The sequence below is a fragment of the Rana temporaria genome, chromosome 1 (assembly GCF_905171775.1).
Source record: "Rana temporaria chromosome 1, aRanTem1.1, whole genome shotgun sequence".
Classification (NCBI taxonomy): domain Eukaryota; kingdom Metazoa; phylum Chordata; class Amphibia; order Anura; family Ranidae; genus Rana; species Rana temporaria.
Window position 1 is genome coordinate 94,069,406 of NC_053489.1, and position 18,118 is coordinate 94,087,523.

An 18,118-nucleotide genomic window follows, 5' to 3' on the forward strand; every position below is an offset into this window, starting at 1 on the left:
TTGGTAAAGACTTTGATCCATTTTTAAATATAGGTAGACCCAAGGGGCCAGATTCATGAAGAGATACGACGGCGGATCTCCTGATCCGCCGTCGTATCTCTGAGATCCGACGGTCGGATCTATGCGACTGATTCATAAGAATCAGTTCCGCATAGATCTCCCTTAGATCCGACTGGTGTAAGTGCCTTACACCAGTCGGATCTTAGGCTGCAATCTACCGCCGGCCGCCAGGTGTCGTCGCGGTTTTTTACGCGTCGGATATGCAAATGAGGAGAACCGCAGATTCAAATCCAAACGCCCGCCCTTCGCTTTTTTTTAACATCGTTTGCGCTCGGCTTTTTCCGGCGGACAGTTACCCCTGCTATATGAGGGGTAGCTAATGTTAAGTATGGCCGTCGTTCCCGCGCCGAGATTCAAATTTTTACGTCGTTTGCGTAAGTCGATCGGGAATACGGATGGCCGGAATTTACGTAGCCGCCGAAAACAATGACGTCCTAGCGACGTCATTTGGAGCATGCGCACTGGGAAATTTCGCCATCGGCGCGGGAACGTGCCTGATTTAAATTGTACACTCCCCCTAGCCGCGGAATTTGAATTCCGCCGGGGGAGTTACGATCCGACGGTGCTATTTTCGAGGTAAGTGCTTTGTGAATACTGCACTGGCCTCGATAAATTGCACCGGCGGAACGTAAATCACATAGATTATGCGGATCTAAAGATCCGATAATCTATGTGAATCTAGCCCAAGATCTATAGATATAGTAATATACGGCACTGGAGTTGAAAGCTCCTCTCAACCATTCATTGTGAATAAAAAGAGAAGAGATGAATCTATTAGCTTGTTTCTTATTTCCATCAGTTCAGGATAATACCCAAACCTACTTTTGCAGATACAGCTGTTCTTATCCCAGCTACATTTGTTCCAATAAAAATATGTCAAATGATCAGACACTTACTTCAACTTCATTAAACAACGCTTCCACCCTGGGAACAAATTCTTCAGTTTTCAAGGAACTTTCTTGCAGCTTCTCTAGCAGTTTCTCCAAATTACTCTGGAAGCATAAAATATGTTGGTTTTTCATATAAATGTGTATATTTTAACGTTTTTAACCAACTGTGTATACATATGAATGTAAGGCAACGTTAGCAATGTACTTAATTCCTGGCACAGCCTATTCATGATGAAGTACTGCATAGATCACTTTGTGACATAATGGAGTTGATTTACTGAAGGGGCAGAGCATGCTCACTTTGCAAATTTGTAAATGCCCACCTAACTCTCTGATTGAAGTTAAGCTAAAAAAAAAGAAAAATTCACTTTGCAAAGCATACCCAATCATTTGCAAGGAAACATTTAAAATATTTTTGCCTGCACTGATTGGATGATTGAAGTTAGCTCAGCTTCAACTCACTCACTAAGCTAAGTGAAAATACACTTTGCTAAGGGATTGTTTACACTTGCTTCAAAATGTGACATTGGACAGAGCTGGGGGTTACTACTGAGTGGGGGATCAGCAGAGCTGGGGGTTACTGCTGAGTGGGAGATCAGCAGAGCTGGGAGTTACTGCTGAGTGGGGGATCAGCAGAGCTGGGAGTTACTGCTGAGTGGGGGATCAGCAGAGCTGGGAGTTACTGCTGAGTGGGAGATCAGCAGGTTACTACTAAGTGGAGCAACAGCAGAGCTGGGGGTATTAGTGAGCTGGGAATCTGCAAAACAAGGGCACCAATGAGCTGGGGATCTGCTGTACAGGGGTACTAATGAGCTAAGGATCTTCTAAATTGAACTTGAACTTCATTTTTTTCAGCTCGTCGTAGTGTTGTACGTCACCGTGTTCTTGACGGTCGGAATCTCCGACCACATTTGTGTGACCAAAGGGAGGGGGTCACCGCTCCAGGTAGGTCTTTGCAGGCAATTTGAGGAACCTCTCAGGAGTCCAAGGTGCTGGCAATGCACAAGGCAAACATGGAAAAGTGGAAATGGATGGACTGCCGCACTCCAGAGGAACTTGAAGAAGTAGTCTTTATTAATAAAAGATGGACATGCAAATCCAAAAATACAGTCACATGAGGGGACAGCCGACGCGTTTCGCACTCAGTTAGTGCTTAGCCATGACTAAGCATTAACTGAGTGTGAAACGCGTTGGCTGTCCCCTCATGTGACTGTATTTTTGTATTTGCATGTCCATCTTTTATTAATAAAGACTACGCGGGCAGATCCACAGAGATCTGCACCCGCGCAGCGTATCAGAGATACGCTACGCCGCCGTACCTTACCTGGCTTTAGTTCGAATCCTTAGATTTTGCGCCGTAAGTTACAGCGGCGTAGTCTATCTCTGGCGGCGTAACGGCGCGTAATTCAAATCGGCGATTAGGGGGCGTGTTTCATTTAAATGAAGCGCGTCCCCGCGCCAAATGAACTGCGCATGCGCCGTCCCTAAATTTCCCTCTGTGCATTGCGCTAAATGACGTCGCAAGGACATAATTTTTTTTAACATAGACGTGAATTACGTCCATCCCGATTCGAGGATGACTTACGCAAAAAAAAAAAAAAATTCTAATGAAACGCGGGAACGACAGCCATACTTAACATGGCAAGTCTAACTATACGCCGCAAAAACAGCAGCTTTAACTATACGCCGGAAAAAGCCAACTAGAGACGTAAGAGAATGCGAAGGCCGCGCGTACATTCATGGATCGTCGGAAATAGCTAATTTGCATACTCGACGCGGAAAACGTAGAGAACTCCACCCAGCGGACACCAAAGTATTGCATCTAAGATCCGAAGGCGTACGAAGCCATACGCCTGTCGGATCTAACCCAGATGCCATCGTATCTTGGTTTGAGGATTCAAACCAAAGATACGACGCAGGAAATTTGAAAGTACGCCGGCGTATCAGTAGATACGCCGGCGTACTCTCTTTGTGGATCTGCCTCTACTTCTTCAAGTTCCTCTGGAGTGCGGCTGTCCATCTATTTCCACTTTTCCACATTTGTGTGACCGTGTGTAAGCAACATAAGTTTGAGCCAACATTCCGTCAGAAAAAAATCCATGGTTTTCTTGTCAGAATTTCCGATCGTGTGTACGTGGCATAAGGGTTCAGTTATGTTTACCTCTAGCACTGTGAATAATTGATGGGTGTGTTTAATAAAGACACGTGAAATTTGAATTGCTTGTGTGTTATCAGATTAAGCATATTGGGCCAAATCCTCAAAAGGGATACGCAGGCGGAACTGCTGTTCAGCCTGCGTATCCCTGTGCCTATCTTTGGAACTGATCCTCAGAAGCAGTTTTCCAAAGATAGGCAGAAGATCTGACATCTGTAAGACACTTACACTGTCAGATCTTAGGATGCAGTACCGCATCCGCCGCTGGGGGCATTTCGCATTGAAATGCCGCTTTGCGTATGCAAATGAGGACTTACGGAGATCCACAAAGCTTTTCAGCTTTGTTTTTTCTGCGTAAGTTTACGTTTGCATACGTAAAATTAGGGCTGCTTTTACAAGGTGTAAACTGTTTACACCTTGTAAAAACAGAACTTTTTTTCGATCGCCGCAATTTTTTTTTAAATTTGATTTTTTTTTTCGCCGTATCTTTTTTTTAACCCGTCGCAATTTTTTAACCCGGCGCGATCCTCAAAGCTCGGCGTATCGTAAAAACACGCGATGCACGTCGGGAAAAATGACGTCACGGGCATGCGCAGTACGTCCGGCGCGGGAGCGCGCCTCATTTAAATTGTAATCGCCCCCTGGAGAAGAGGACCGCCTTGCGCCGGGAGAATTTAAGTTACACGGCCTGAAATTTCTAGGTAAGTGCTTTGTGGATCAGGCACTTAGGTAGAAATTTTAAGGCAGTGTAACTTAAATGGGAAAAGCTAAGTTAGGCAGGATCTTTGAGGATTTGGCCCATTGTTTGTCTATTGCTGTAATTTAGATGGGGATCAGATCACATTTTATGGGAAATTACAGCCGAAAAACAGTTATATCCAAGGGATTCACCTCCTTTTTCTTGCCAGTGTCACGCAATTTTCAACAAATATTTAAATTGATTTGGTGCATTCTTGTTCTGGTTGAGTGGCTCAAAAAGTACTGCATGCAGAGGATTCCAGGCAACTAGCATTTTAGGAGGAGGTTAGTAAAGGCAGACTAAATATTTATCTCTACACAGATTTAATTTATTGTTGTTTATTAGTAACTGAGGAAGCTTAGAAAACAAAGTGTACAAATTAGTCATCATGGGGTATGGCATCTGTAAGACCCGGTTCACACTGGGGTGACTCGTCAGGCGACTCAGCCCCCTGACAAGTCGCATCGCATTCTATTCACCAGAATCGTTCTAATAGGAGCAACACAGGTCGCTCCGACTTAGAAAAAGGTTCTTGTACGACTTCGGGGGCGACTCGGGGCGACTTGCATTGACTTCTATACAGAAGTCATTTTGCAAGTCGCCTCTGAAGTCGTCTTCAGGACGACTTGCCGAGTCGCCCCCGAAGTCGTGCCGCCCCAGTGTGAACCGGCTCTCAGAGTAGCAACGAAAAAATAAACCATGTTAGTCATCAATGAAAGCAAAAAGTTTGATATTTAAGTGACACCCTTTTTTATTGTTTAACTCAAACAGTTAAAGGGGTTGTAAAGGTTTGTTTTTTATTTTCTAAATAGATTCCTTTAAGCTAGTGCATTGTTGGTTCACTTACCTTTTCCTTCGATTTCCCCTCTAAATGTTTTTTTTCTTTGTCTGAATTTCTCACTTCCTGTTTCTCCTCAGTAAGCTTGCCCCAATCATTTGAGTGGTGGAAAGTCATTTAGAACAGCTTACTGAGGAGGAACAGGAAGTGAGAAATTCAGACAAAGAAAACAAAGAAGAAAGTAAGTAAGTAAGTGAACCAACAATGCACTAGCTTAAAGGAACCTATTTAGAAAATAAAAAAAATAACCTTTACATCCCCTTTAATCTTGCAAACTTTTATACCATTATATGCATTTTTTTTAAGAGTAAAGACTTACCGTCATTGAATTCACAGCATTTTCCAAAGTTGTAACATCATGATTTTTGTGATCGCCAAAAACTTTATCAATAGCCACTATGGGAATCTTACAAGTGTTGCAGAAAGTGTCAATCAGAGCCTTTTTATCTTCTTCTAGAGAAGTTTCAAATACCTCCTTAGATACATCATCTTGTGGCATCTCCTGGTCAATAACCACAAAGCCAGAATTTTCCTGTTCTTGTGTGGCCTCTTGTACAGAATCCAGGAATAAGTCACTCCCACGTTCTAAAGAATCTTGATCTTCAAATGTGATTTCCTTCAAAGAAACGTCATCCTCATCGAGGTCATCTGGAGAAATGATGACGTAGTCCAGGGTCTCATCAACTTCTTCCTCATCTGAAATATATTTCTGTTTTGTAAAGTGAGGTTTTGGTGCTTCTATTATTATAGTGTCAACGTTTTCCCTGTTATTAACGCTTTCCTGTAACAAAGTCATAGTATCTATTTCATGTTGTAGTGAAACAGGAAGATCCCTTGTTGGCGTCTCCCTTGTAGGTATTTTTGAAAAAGCGGATGGTGCGTCTTCTTTATCTTTCGTAGCTTCAGATTCCAGATTTTCTTTGGGCAAAAGTTCATAGCTTAAATATTGTTCCTCTTCACTGCCCTCATCGCTGTAAAACTCTTCTTCGTCAGATTGGTCATCACCAGCTAGGATCTCATCTTTCAGATTAAACTTTTCAAAATAGATTCCAGTGCCATCATCGTCTGAAATTCTGCTATGAAATGAGTCTAGAGAAGTGGTACTTTCTGCATCTGAGCGGTCATGCTCTTGTTTTGTTTTCGATCCTCTTGCTTCTTCATAAAGATCTGTATAAAGAAAAGACAAAGCAGGAGGCTCCTCTAAAAGCTCTGGGTTTATTGGGTAAGAAGTTGGGAAAAGGAACGATTTGGTCAGTACACCTTCATCTGGATTAAATAAGGTTGCTCCATTTGTTTTCTTCACCTCCTTATCTTGATGGTATTTATCTTCATCTAGGTGTGATGGTGGACCAGCTCCATGGTGTGACAAGTTCTCGAAGGACACGCCATAGAAAGATTCATCCAGATTATGCAGCAGATAGAAGTCCTCTTCGGGAGATGGTTTTCTTTCAACAGAAAGACCATTTTCTATTCTTGTGTCATGGCCTACGTCAAGCTCTTGGATTAATGTTTTTAATTCAGTATCAATAGGTATTTTGGTGTCAATCAAAGTAAACTTTTCAAAATAATCTATGTCAAGAGCAGGTTTATCGGAAGGTGTCACATTTTCTTCTTCTACTGTTTTGTTATGTTTCTGATCGAGCTCATCAGGTATGGTATCCGGTTGTGTATCATCTTCATCTAAAATCTGTTTTCGCATAAGCATGGGGTTTTCTTCAAGGTATTCCAATCTGTCTTGCATCTCCTCACTTGCATCTTGGTCAGCTGTTGATATAAGATCTGGAGCCAGGATGTTTAAAATCTCTGAGCCATCTGAAACAATACTGAACACATTTGATTGTGTGCTAGGTGGCTCGTTTTCTTGGGACAACTCATCTTTTGATGGATTACATAGTTTAGCTATGTTTTCTAAAACACTGCTTAAGTCTTCAATAACATACGATGGATATTTTTCAATGTCATGCTGACTAGATACTATTTCAGCTTTTTTTTCAACTAATGACTGTGGAATACGTCCTTTATATTTTCTGGCATTTATAACATTGGCATTTGTAACTTGTGGTTGTTTCACTGTCTTCGTGGTTGTCTTGTCTTGCAAATCCTTTACCGGACAAGATGCAGAAGTTGCACGTTCATGATTTAACGCAGGGTCCTTTTCTATTTTTTCAGGCTCTAAAAGATAAGAATAAAGTTGTTGTAAAGGCTATCCGGAACATACTATGTAAATTCTTTAATTGACCCATGGAGTTAAAGCGGAGTTCCACCCAAAAATGTAACTTCCTCTTTTCGGAACCCTCCCCCCTCTGGTGTCACATTTGGCACCTTTCAGGGGGGAGGGGGGAGCAGATACCGGTCTAAGACAGGTATTTGCACCCACTTCTGGGAAAAGACGCCCATGGGAGTCACGCCACTTAAAAAACATTTAGAAGGGAAATCCAAGGAAAAGGTAAGTTAACCAACAATGCACTAACTTAAAGGAACCTATTTAGAAAATATAAAATGAACATTTACAACCCTTTTAAATTGGACAACACTGACCTTTTTAGAATAAAAAAGTGATCTGCTTGTCTGCATTGCATATTTACAATGCGTATGGTGCTATGTTTAAAGTTTATGCAGTTCTTGGTTGTTGTTGGTTGCAGTTTTGACCTGCAAAAATTACTTTTTTTAGATCAGAACCATTCCTATATGTTTCACTTACAGAACTCAGAGCTAATATGAAGGGGACTACTAGAAAATGCAGGATGACCGTCAGGCATTTGCATTTCTCATGGGAATAAGTTCATGGTGCTCTGTATGTTTTTAGAAATATAAAATGCACAAGTAACTTGTGCTCATCAGGGAGATCAACTGACTTTTAGAGCAGGCAATGCATAGAAAACTGTAGACAAAATACTGCACGGTAAATGGTCTGCACCATCTGTCTACACAAACCTAATACAAAACTTTTTTCTTTTTTTTAATCCAAGAGTTTTTATTAGTATGGGAATGGCCATAAAGTAACAACATTAATGCTATAGACCCCTCTTTTAAAGGGAGAATTGAAGTTATACACATTTGTACCATAAATATGCAATATGTTTAGCTGACTCTGAATTTTGGTTTTAGAAATCAGTGAACTTCTAAAATCCAATGACATTGGACCTAAAGCTGTGTAAGGGGCCCCAAAATTTCTGATGGCTGCCCTGCCTCCACTATCCGAATTAACTGATCATTGCTGTAGCACTGATTAAACCCAAAATTTTCAGCAAGCCTGTTCATGAGCAATCAATCAGTAGATCAACTGGTCTCAAACAGGTCCACCCATACAGGGAAATTTGGCTGGTCCCTGCGGAAATCATTTAAAGTGACACTGAAGATTCGGGTTAAAAAAAAATATCATACTTACCTCCACTGTGCAGAGTGGCCCCGATCGTCCTCTTCTGGGGTCCCACGGCGGCTCTCTCGGCTCCTCCCCGCAAGAGCTAACCCTCTCTGGGAAGCTCTCTCCCGAGAGGGTTACCTTGCGGGCACGCTCCCGTGTGATACACTCTGCGGCCATAGCCGCCAAGTGTATGACTCAGCCCCGTCATTGATGTGATTGACAGCAGCAGGAGCCAATGGCTGCGCTGCTATCAATCATCCAATGAAGAGCCGACGGGAGCTGGGAGAAAGCAACGTGGGATCGCTTCCACGGAGATTTGGGGCTCAGGTAAGTAAAACGGGGGCTCGGGGGGGCCAGTGACAGTGAGGTGTTTTTTCACCTTAATGCACAGGATGCATTAAGGTGAAAAAACAAAAAGGTTTACAACCCCTTTAAGGTCAGATTATGGGGAAAATTATTTTCTCATAAAGGGGTACAGTGTTGATAAGAACTACAATAGTGTGTGTGTGTGTTTTTATTATTTAATATATTTTTAAAATGAGCAAACAGTGTAACCATACAGTGGGAAAGTGCATATAATTCTGGAGTGCCATCATCAGAGGAATCACCAGCAGAAGGAATGAAGTCCTGATTCCCCTATAGAGATCTTGAGTTCGACTTCACTTAGAATACTATGACCCATTCTGGAGACCTTACTAACAAAAAGATATTGATAAGATAATACAGGTCTAGAGACAGGTAACACAAATGGTGAAAGGTCTAGAGGATAAAACAAATTAGGAGAGCCTACAAGAACTTAAATAAGGATTTTTACTCACCAGATGCGGTAGGCATCATTGCATTCCTGGCTGCTGCTCCCTTCTGAGTGCTACTTGTGTGGGCTTGATCTCGTAGACACAGAGAGCCCTGGCCCCGCTCCCAGTATTTGACTGATAGCAGCAGGGGCCATTGGCTGTCCCTGCCTCACCAAAGCCTGTGAGAGCGGGTGGAGAAGGTAACCACTACAGATGGGAACAGCCCTGATCAAGTGAGGACCTAAACATTTTTTACCTTAATGCAGGGAATGCATTAGGGTAAAAAATGTTTAGGCTTCAGAACCACTTTAAGGGCGTGAATGAGCTTCTGCCAGGCAATACTTTTAATAGGAAGCTAAGATCGAGAACACAGGGGAATGACTAAACTAGCAGGAGGAAAGTTCAAAACCAACCTTGAAACAAAATGATTAAGAGGCCAGAATTTTCTTACTATTCTATGTTAATAGGCATAGAGCAAATGCAAACCCATACCTCCCAACTTTCTGAAACGATAAAGAGGGACACCTACCTAGCACTCAATATGTAGGCAAAGGACACATCCTTGCCAAAGCACCAGTTACAGGGTCCACAAAGATCTAATATGCAGAAAATGATTGGCTAAACCACACAAGTGCTTTTCTGACCTCTATTTTCCTTTATATGGGCTTTTTAAAATAACAGATGTAGTTATATAGAGATTTTGTATAGAGATGTACACATCAGACCAAAAAGAGGGACAACTGAGGCCAGAGACAGGGAGGTTTGGTCTCAAAAGAGGGACAGTCCCTCCAAATGAGGGACATTTGGGAGCTATGCAAACCACAATAAAGAAATATAGAAGAGTCACATCAGGAAAAGACCAAGTGGGCCATCCCATCTGCAATTTGTTAAAGACAAAACAATGTTTTTAACCTTTTTATCCATTATACCTATTTTAGCATTTTTAAACTCACTTTAAAGCGGAGCTCCACCCTAAACTTCTGCTCATTGGATTCCTCCCCCCCTCTGGTGCCATATTTGCCACCTTTCGGGGGGAAGGGGGACAGGACAGGTATCCTTTCCCACTTCCGGGAGTCTGGCCACGGCCGTGACGTGGCAGTGACGTCACTGCAGGGCTCCCTTTACCCCCTCCCCTGGCCGCCAGGCTAATAGGAGAGAGGAGCTGGGCCACGCCCATGCGCAGTAGGGTTCCCGGCGTGAAGCCGAAAGGCTACACTGCCAGGTTCCCTTACCCGCAATGGCGGCAGCAGTGTAGCCTTTCGGCTTCACACTGGGAACCCTACTGCCGACATCGCTGGACTCCAGGACAGGTAAGTGTCCATTTATTAAAAGCCAGCAGCTGCAGTATGTGTAGCTGCTGGCTTTTAATTTCTTTTTTCACAAACCTCCTCTTTAAGTTTAAATTCACTTACTGCTAGCTGACTCATACAAACACATCACGAAACAACAAAGTAGAGGTCACACCAACCTAGTGCATTACCATAAATCAATTTTATTAAGAAGAAATAGTAACAACTGGATGCTCAGGAATGCATGTCATGCACAAACATATCTAGAAATGCAGGTGAGAGCGCCTCCAAACCACATAACATCTTGAAATAGCTAACATGTTGTTACTATTTTTTCTTTGTTGTTTTGTAGTTTGCTTAAGGATTCCTACATTCCCAAGAGGGCAGAAAGGCGGTTGTGCACCACATCTATAGAATCTAGCCAAGAGAAGAGTCCCTTTTTCTTCTTCTTTCTAAGCAACACAGGAGCACGGGAGCATTTTATTTCTGTTATGCAAACACGTGCATGTAAGAGAATACTATTCTAAAATAAAAAGTACCTCTTTTTTGCCATGTGTAAAAAAAACCTGCATCCTGATATGCTTTATTTTATTCAATACCTAGGCAAAATTATAGATGGTGTTTGGCTACAAGGAGCATTGTGGAAGTTTTACTACAACTAAACTTTGCCTTTAAGTTTTCAGTTCGATAAGAGCATAAATTTGCCCATAGATGGATCGAAATTCAGCCTGTTAATCAGGGACCAGCTGAATTTCGATCCATAATTGTGCAATGTGGCTGCAGAGAAGTCGATCTAACGATCAACTTCTGTACAACTGCCCTGCTTGAGAATTTTCTGTCGATCAGGCTGCAGGATATAACCAGTCCTGATCTATGTATTCTGAGAGTGGTGAAGTCTCCCTGCTGTCATAATACAATGACACAGCAGGGAGGATTCCCCATCCACCTCAAATTTGTGGATGGGAGAATTAAGTCATTTTTTTTTCAACTTTACATCTTTCTTAAACTGTGGGTATGGACCCAAATCGGGTCATGGACAAGCTTAGGGTGGGTCGCCACTTGAGTAGCAGATCAACGGAGAGTCAAAGCACACTGGGGTAGATTTACTAAAACTGGAGCACTCAGAATTTGGTCCAGCTGTGCATGGTAGCCAATCAGCTTCAAACTTCAGCTTGTTCAATAAGGCTACTTTCACACTGAAATAGCACCTGTAAAGCACCTGAAAACTGCCTCTCATGCCTCCCCAGTGTGAAAGCTTGAGTGCTTTCACACTGGGGCGGTGCACTTGCAGGACGGGAAAAAAGTCCTGCAAGCAGCATCTTTGGGGTGGTGTGGGAGCACTGTATACAGCGCTCCTAAACCATCCCTGCCCATTGGAATGAATGGGCAGCTCTTCTAAAGTGCCTGAAAATCGATTCGGAAGCGGCCCAACACAGGCGCTATAAACCCCTTCGACCATTAGTGGGGGTTAAAAGCACCCCGCTATCGGCCGAAAAGCACTGCTAAAACGCCACTAAAACTATCAGCGCGTTACCGCCAACGGACCCGCTGCTCCAGTGTGAAAGTACCCTCAAGCTTTGATAATAAAACTTGGAAACTTATTGGTTGCTATGCAGAGTTGCACCAGTTTTTGCACCCTCCATTTTTAACCCCCACTGACTATGAATGACAGCACAGACATATATAGAGGATAGAGCACATGGAAGGTGGGAGGCAGGAGGCATTTACCTATCAAGATTGTAAGATGAATAGGTGAGGAGACCCAAAACTAGTTGCAAATTTCTATTGCTAAAAGAAGTACAATTAAGATTTTATACCTCTTGGCTTTACTACAAGCTTGCAAAAATACAGCCAGATATGCCACATTTTTACCTCTCTTCCTAACCCCCCCCCCCCCAACCCCCCCAAGCTGCAAAGGCAACCATAAAAGGGTATACACATACAGCAGCTGCAATGTTTTGCATAATGGCACAAGACCAAATGACCCCCCTGTCGCATTTGACAGGCAGTACCATCCAACCAATATCACCCATTCAAGGGAATTGGGCCACGCCGCTGGCTGCAGCACAGTGCTATGGCTTTTTAGGGACTAAAATAGGCGGTGAGGAGGCCTTACTGACTGCCAAATGCTCTCTGAAAATAAATCCACTGTGGATAGCTCCTCAGAGGGTTAATGCAAATGAAACAAGCCCTAAAAAAATCTATTTTTGGGTCACAGTATGATAACAATTTTCTTATTTAGTTGCTCAGATTAGAAAGTTTAGGAACCTCTACACTAGGAGATTGGTTGCGCCAGACCCCCTGCACTAGGAGATTGGTGGTGCCAGAACCCCTGCACTAGGAGATTGGTGGCGGCAATACCCCTGCATTAGGAGATTGGTGGCGCCAGAACCCCTGCACTAGGAGATTGGTGGTGCCAGAACCCCTGCACTAGGAGATTGGTGGTGCCAGAACCCCTGCACTAGGTGACTGGTGGTGCCAAAACCCCTGCACTAGGAGCATAGGTGTGCGCAGTCTATTGCATTAGGGTGTGCACCCCAAAGCTCAAACACACACTACTGATCACTCACAATGTTAATTTAAAAAGGGAAGGGGATGGTTAATTACATATTTACCGGCCCCTTCCTCCACTCATCCTAAAACATCCTTGAAGCAACAGCTGTCGGGAGAGGAGGGAAGCGGTTAGCACTGCAGGGGGAAGGGGGGAGCCAGGGAAGTAGGGGGAATTTGTGCGGTAAAGGGTGATTAGGGTGATTGGTGGCTCCAAAACCCCTGCACTAGGAGATTGGTGCCAGAACCTCTGCACTAGGAGATTGGTGGTGCCAGAACCCCTGCACTAGGAGATTGGTGGTGCCAGAACCCCTGCACTAGGAGATTGGTGGTGCCAGAACCCCTGCACTAGGAGATTGGTGGTGCCAGAACCCCTGCACTAGGAGATTGGTGGCTCCAGAACCCCTGCACTAGGAGACTGGTGGTGCCAAAACCTCTGCACTAGGAGATTGTTGGCGCCAAAACCCCTGCACTAGGAGATTGGTGGTGCCAGAACCCCTGCATTAGGAGATTGGTGGCGCCAGAACCCCTGCACTAGGAGATTGGTGGTGCCAGAACCCCTGCACTAGGAGATTGGTGGTGCCAGAACCCCTGCACTAGGTGACTGGTGGTGCCAAAACCCCTGCACTAGGAGCATAGGTGTGCGCAGTCTATTGCATTAGGGTGTGCACCCCAAAGCTCAAACACACACTACTGATCACTCACAATGTTAATTTAAAAAGGGAAGGGGATGGTTAATTACATATTTACCGGCCCCTTCCTCCACTCATCCTAAAACATCCTTGAAGCAACAGCTGTCGGGAGAGGAGGGAAGCGGTTAGCACTGCAGGGGGAAGGGGGGAGCCAGGGAAGTAGGGGGAATTTGTGCGGTAAAGGGTGATTAGGGTGATTGGTGGCTCCAAAACCCCTGCACTAGGAGATTGGTGCCAGAACCTCTGCACTAGGAGATTGGTGGTGCCAGAACCCCTGCACTAGGAGATTGGTGGTGCCAGAACCCCTGCACTAGGAGATTGGTGGTGCCAGAACCCCTGCACTAGGAGATTGGTGGTGCCAGAACCCCTGCACTAGGAGATTGGTGGCTCCAGAACCCCTGCACTAGGAGACTGGTGGTGCCAAAACCTCTGCACTAGGAGATTGTTGGCGCCAAAACCCCTGCACTAGGAGCAGTGCCGGCCCAAGACATTGTGCTGCCTGGTACCAAGAATGAAATGCTGCCCCCCCCCCCAAAAAAAAAAATTACACCCACCAAAATGCCCACACATCCATTATTTTATATCATGATAACTAAAGTGGACCTATCATGGCTCTATACATGTATATAGGAGTATAAAGAGGACCTGTTATGGTTGTTTACATGTATAGGAGTATAAAAAGGACCTGTTATGGCTCTATTCATGCAATTAGCCCCACAGTGGAGTGGAGTGGAGAGCGGAGCTGATCGAATGGGATGGCGGGCAGGCGGCAATTTGCTGCCCCCCTTAAAGTGCTGCCTGGTACAATGGTACATCGGGTCCCATGGTAGGGCCGGCCCTGACTAGGAGATTGGTGGCGCCAGATCTGAGGAGTGCAAGTAGAAAACTGTAAATGGTCTGGCAGGGGATACAACTCTGCTCTACAGCACCCAAACTAAGAAAAAAGCTTTGGGTAGAGTTCCACTGTAAGTCTATCATCTTATGTCATTTGCTCACTGACAACAAACTATTCAATACACCAATGGAAAAAACAAAAAAAACATTTTTGCAGCTTACAATTAAATAAGAGAAATTTAATTTGCATGACATTATTAGACACACTGGCAATGTTAACCTAGACGGCAATTCTCTTTTAATTCCAATAACCTCTTACGCTCAGCAGTCCCCCCACCCAGAAAATACAAAGCAAGTACATTTTACAGTATTTGTGTCTTTGGATAAAGATATTAGACGCTTCTGATGACAATTACAAATGGATTATTTTGTAAAGATGTTTCATAAGTGTTCCCTGTCTGAACTGATGAAATATTAAGTGACCTATCGGGTATTAGACATCTGAGGTAGCCAGAATAAACTGCCTGTTAGCTTGACATCTCAGATAAATATGATAAATTAGATCTAGCCATGTCTGGCACCTAATTACTTGCCTGTGATAACAGACTCCAAACTGTCCAATCCTCGTAATGATTAACAGAAACTGACAAGATGGCGGATTACTGTTTTGACAGGCAATTTTCTACAATATTTAAAGGACACCATGGGGGGTTATTTACGAAAGGCAAATCCACTTTGCACTACGAGTGCAAAGTACACTTGAAATTGCACTGAAAGTGCACGCGAAAGTACAGTCGCTGTAGATCTGAGGGGGACATGCAAGGAAAATAAAAAACAGCATTTTAGCTTGCACATGATTGGATAATAAAATTAGCAGAGCTTCCCCTCATTTCAGATCTACCCCTCAGGCCCCGTACACACGTCCCAGAAACTCATTGTTTTCCCCGTCGAGTTCCTTGTTCGGCTGTCAGAAAACTTGTCGAGCCAAATGTTCCCATTGCCCAACGAGAAAATAGAGAACATGCTCTCTTTTTGGCTCGACGAGTTTCCCGACGGGTTTCTCGGCGAAAAGTGTACACACGACCGGTTTTCTCGGCAGAATACGTCTCCCATCGAGTTTCTTGCTGAATTCTGCCTAGAAAACCGGTCGTGTGTACGGGGCCTTAGATTTACAGCGACTGCACTTCCAAGGTCACTGTTAGTGCAATTTTATATGCACTTGTAGTAGTGCAAAGTGGATTTGCCTTACGTAAGGAACCCCCATACTGTTCACCCCTTTTTGTTCTGTTAAAATTATCTAAATGAGCTGCACTTGGAAAATGAGGACAATGACCTTTCCTACCTGCATTAGTGCATTTTACTTGCTCTTCTCGATTGTATGGTGGGATAGCTGCGGCTTCAGCTTTAACTGGTTTCATTTTCTCCTCTTCTGTTGCGTTCTCTGTGCTCACATCCAGCGTTGGCTCTTCAGAATGCTGCACTGTATGTTCTTCGGGACACTTTGCAGAGCTGTCAGTAGAGCTGACTTCTTCTGTGTGAGTAGACAGGTGACGTTTAGCTTTCTCTAGGGCTTGCTTGAAAGATTCACCCACACTGTCAGCAGATGCTTTGGGATTATCCCCACTTTTCTTGTGATGTGATGATAGCCGTGAAAACTTTCCAGCGCATGAAGGCCTAACTTTTTTCCTGCGCAACTTGCCTTCATCCATGATGAAGATGACTTTACCAGGTAGCGTTCCAGCGGAAGAACTCTCCATGCTGTAGACATCAGAGGTGGTGCTGGCTTCTGACGCCCATGGAGTGGAGCATCGGCTTGATGTGGTCTCCCAATGGATTCCGCTGTCTTCACATTGCACTGTCACCATAGAGAAGTCTGGATTGGACATGAGACATTGGAGTTTTGGTTTCGCATCTTCATCTTCTACTGCATCTTTCAAACTGAAGTAAAAAAACACAAAAAAAACATTTAGTGAATAAAGAGCAAAAAAAAAACAGGGAACATTTTTTAAGATACCAAAGAACCTAAATCAGTAAACTTTTAACTAGGTACCTAAACATTTTTTAAAAATTGTGCTTATATTGTAGATATTTTATCATAAAGAATTTTGGTTTTGGATCTGACTGAGGAATTAGGTTCATTTGCAAAAATTTTAAAAAGTATCAAATCTTAGTACTACTCATTCCTGTAAACCTTTCCAACAGAACTGGACCCTAAGGCCCCGTACACGGAATTCCATCTAAACTCCGACTAAATTCCTCTGGAATTCCGATGGAAATAATCCAAAGGGGCATACACAATGACTTTTTCCATCAGAAATTCTGACCGTGTGTACGCGGCATAAGTGTTTTTTCATAGAATACTTTTGTAGCAAGGTCCCAGGCCTCCTTTAGTCTAATGAGAACCTCCAGAGCCAAGATCTGCTCACATCCTTCTGTATAGAGTGGGTTATAAGGCATAGTGAGTGTAGTGCAAGATAGATTCATGAGCGCCAGACACTTCTTGGATGCAAAGAGATTATATTTCTCTTGAACAGAACTTTGGGATAGAGGGTTAAGGCCAAGAGACCGTTAGGTAGTTACAATGTTAATTGACAGATTCCGAGACTTCTATAGGTAGACAGCCATGCAGGTAATGGCATCCAGCAAGACACCACATCTGCATGCAAAGGAGTGCTGTCTCCTATGGCAACAGTCTCAGAACAGCTCCTAACACAAGTTGTAACAAACTTCTTTACTCTTATACAGTCACCTATTGTAGGTTCTCAACCCACTGAGCTCCCAGTCTCTCTCACTAAACTTGCTGATTCACTGCCACCGAATCCTTTGAGCTCTGAAATATCTTCACTTAAGTATCTCCCTCAAGCCTCCTCGTGTACCTGCTGGGTCCCTAGCTTGGCACTCAAGATACTTCTCAAGCTTCACCCCACTGGCCTGCTGGGTCCCTGGCTTGACATACAAGACTGTTCTGCAAGCGTCACCTCCGCTGGCTTGGTCCCTGGCTTGGCAGGCCAAGGGATTTAGGAAAACCCCTGCCCATTGGCTGAGATTCCCCATATACTGCTAACCTGTCCTTGCTTTGCCCTTGTCTTATCTAAAGTCACCAGGTACCCGGCCACCTAGCGGCAAAAGAGAGAAGTGCAGCAATTCCAGACATAGGGTGAACTCAATTGATCCCTAATGAGCCAAGGTAACTACACCTGGCAGGTAAATTTAGGAGCAACCCTGTCTAAACATCAGGGTGCTACACTTTTATCATTTGTTTTATTTATTTTTTATTCTGTTTGTTGTTGATATGGATGATTAGATAGATAGATAGATAGATAGATAGATAGATAGATAGATAGATAGATAGATAGATAGATAGAATCACAAAAGTCAAACACAATCTCCCTTTTAGGAGTATTTTTTTTTTGTCTCTACCCTTTGACCTATGCCAATTGTTAAAGCGGTAGTTCCCCCTCCAAAAAAATGTTACCCTTAGTCTGATGCTCATTTTGTCTAGGGGAATCGGCTAGTTGTTTTAAAATCGACGCTGTACTCACCGTTGTAGAGAGCGATCTTCTCCGCCGCTTCCGGGTATGGGTCTTCAGGAGTGGGTGTTCCTTCTTGATTGACAGGCTTCCGACGGTTGCATCCATCACGTCACGAGTTGCCGAAAGAAGCCTAACGACGTTCGGCTACTTTCGGAAAATCGGGACGCGATGGATGCGACCGTCGGAAGCCTGTCGGAAGACTGTCAATCAAGAAGGAACGCCCATCCCCGAAGACCAAACCCGGAAGCGACGGAGAAGATCGCTCTCTACAACGGTAAGTACAGCGTCGATTTTAAAACAATTAGCCGATTCCCCTAGACAAAATGAGCATCAGACTAAGGGTAAAACTTTTTTGGAGGGGGAACTACCGCTTTAAGCAG

At 43.8% G+C, this 18,118-nt stretch overlaps 1 protein-coding gene across 2 annotated transcripts in view; it reads right to left on the reverse strand.

Moving 5' to 3' along the window:
• The window catches only part of CMYA5 (cardiomyopathy associated 5), a 92,773-nt gene that overhangs the window by 71,181 nt on the left and 3,474 nt on the right, over positions 1–18,118 (reverse strand). For both annotated transcript variants that reach the window (XM_040340580.1, XM_040340588.1), the window contains exons 2-4: positions 15,548–16,143; positions 5,002–6,854; positions 957–1,052 (exon numbers count right to left, since the gene is read on the reverse strand). In XM_040340580.1, coding sequence (XP_040196514.1) covers positions 957–1,052; positions 5,002–6,854; positions 15,548–16,143 — 2,545 coding nt within the window. The remainder of the gene's footprint in view (positions 1–956; positions 1,053–5,001; positions 6,855–15,547; positions 16,144–18,118) is intronic.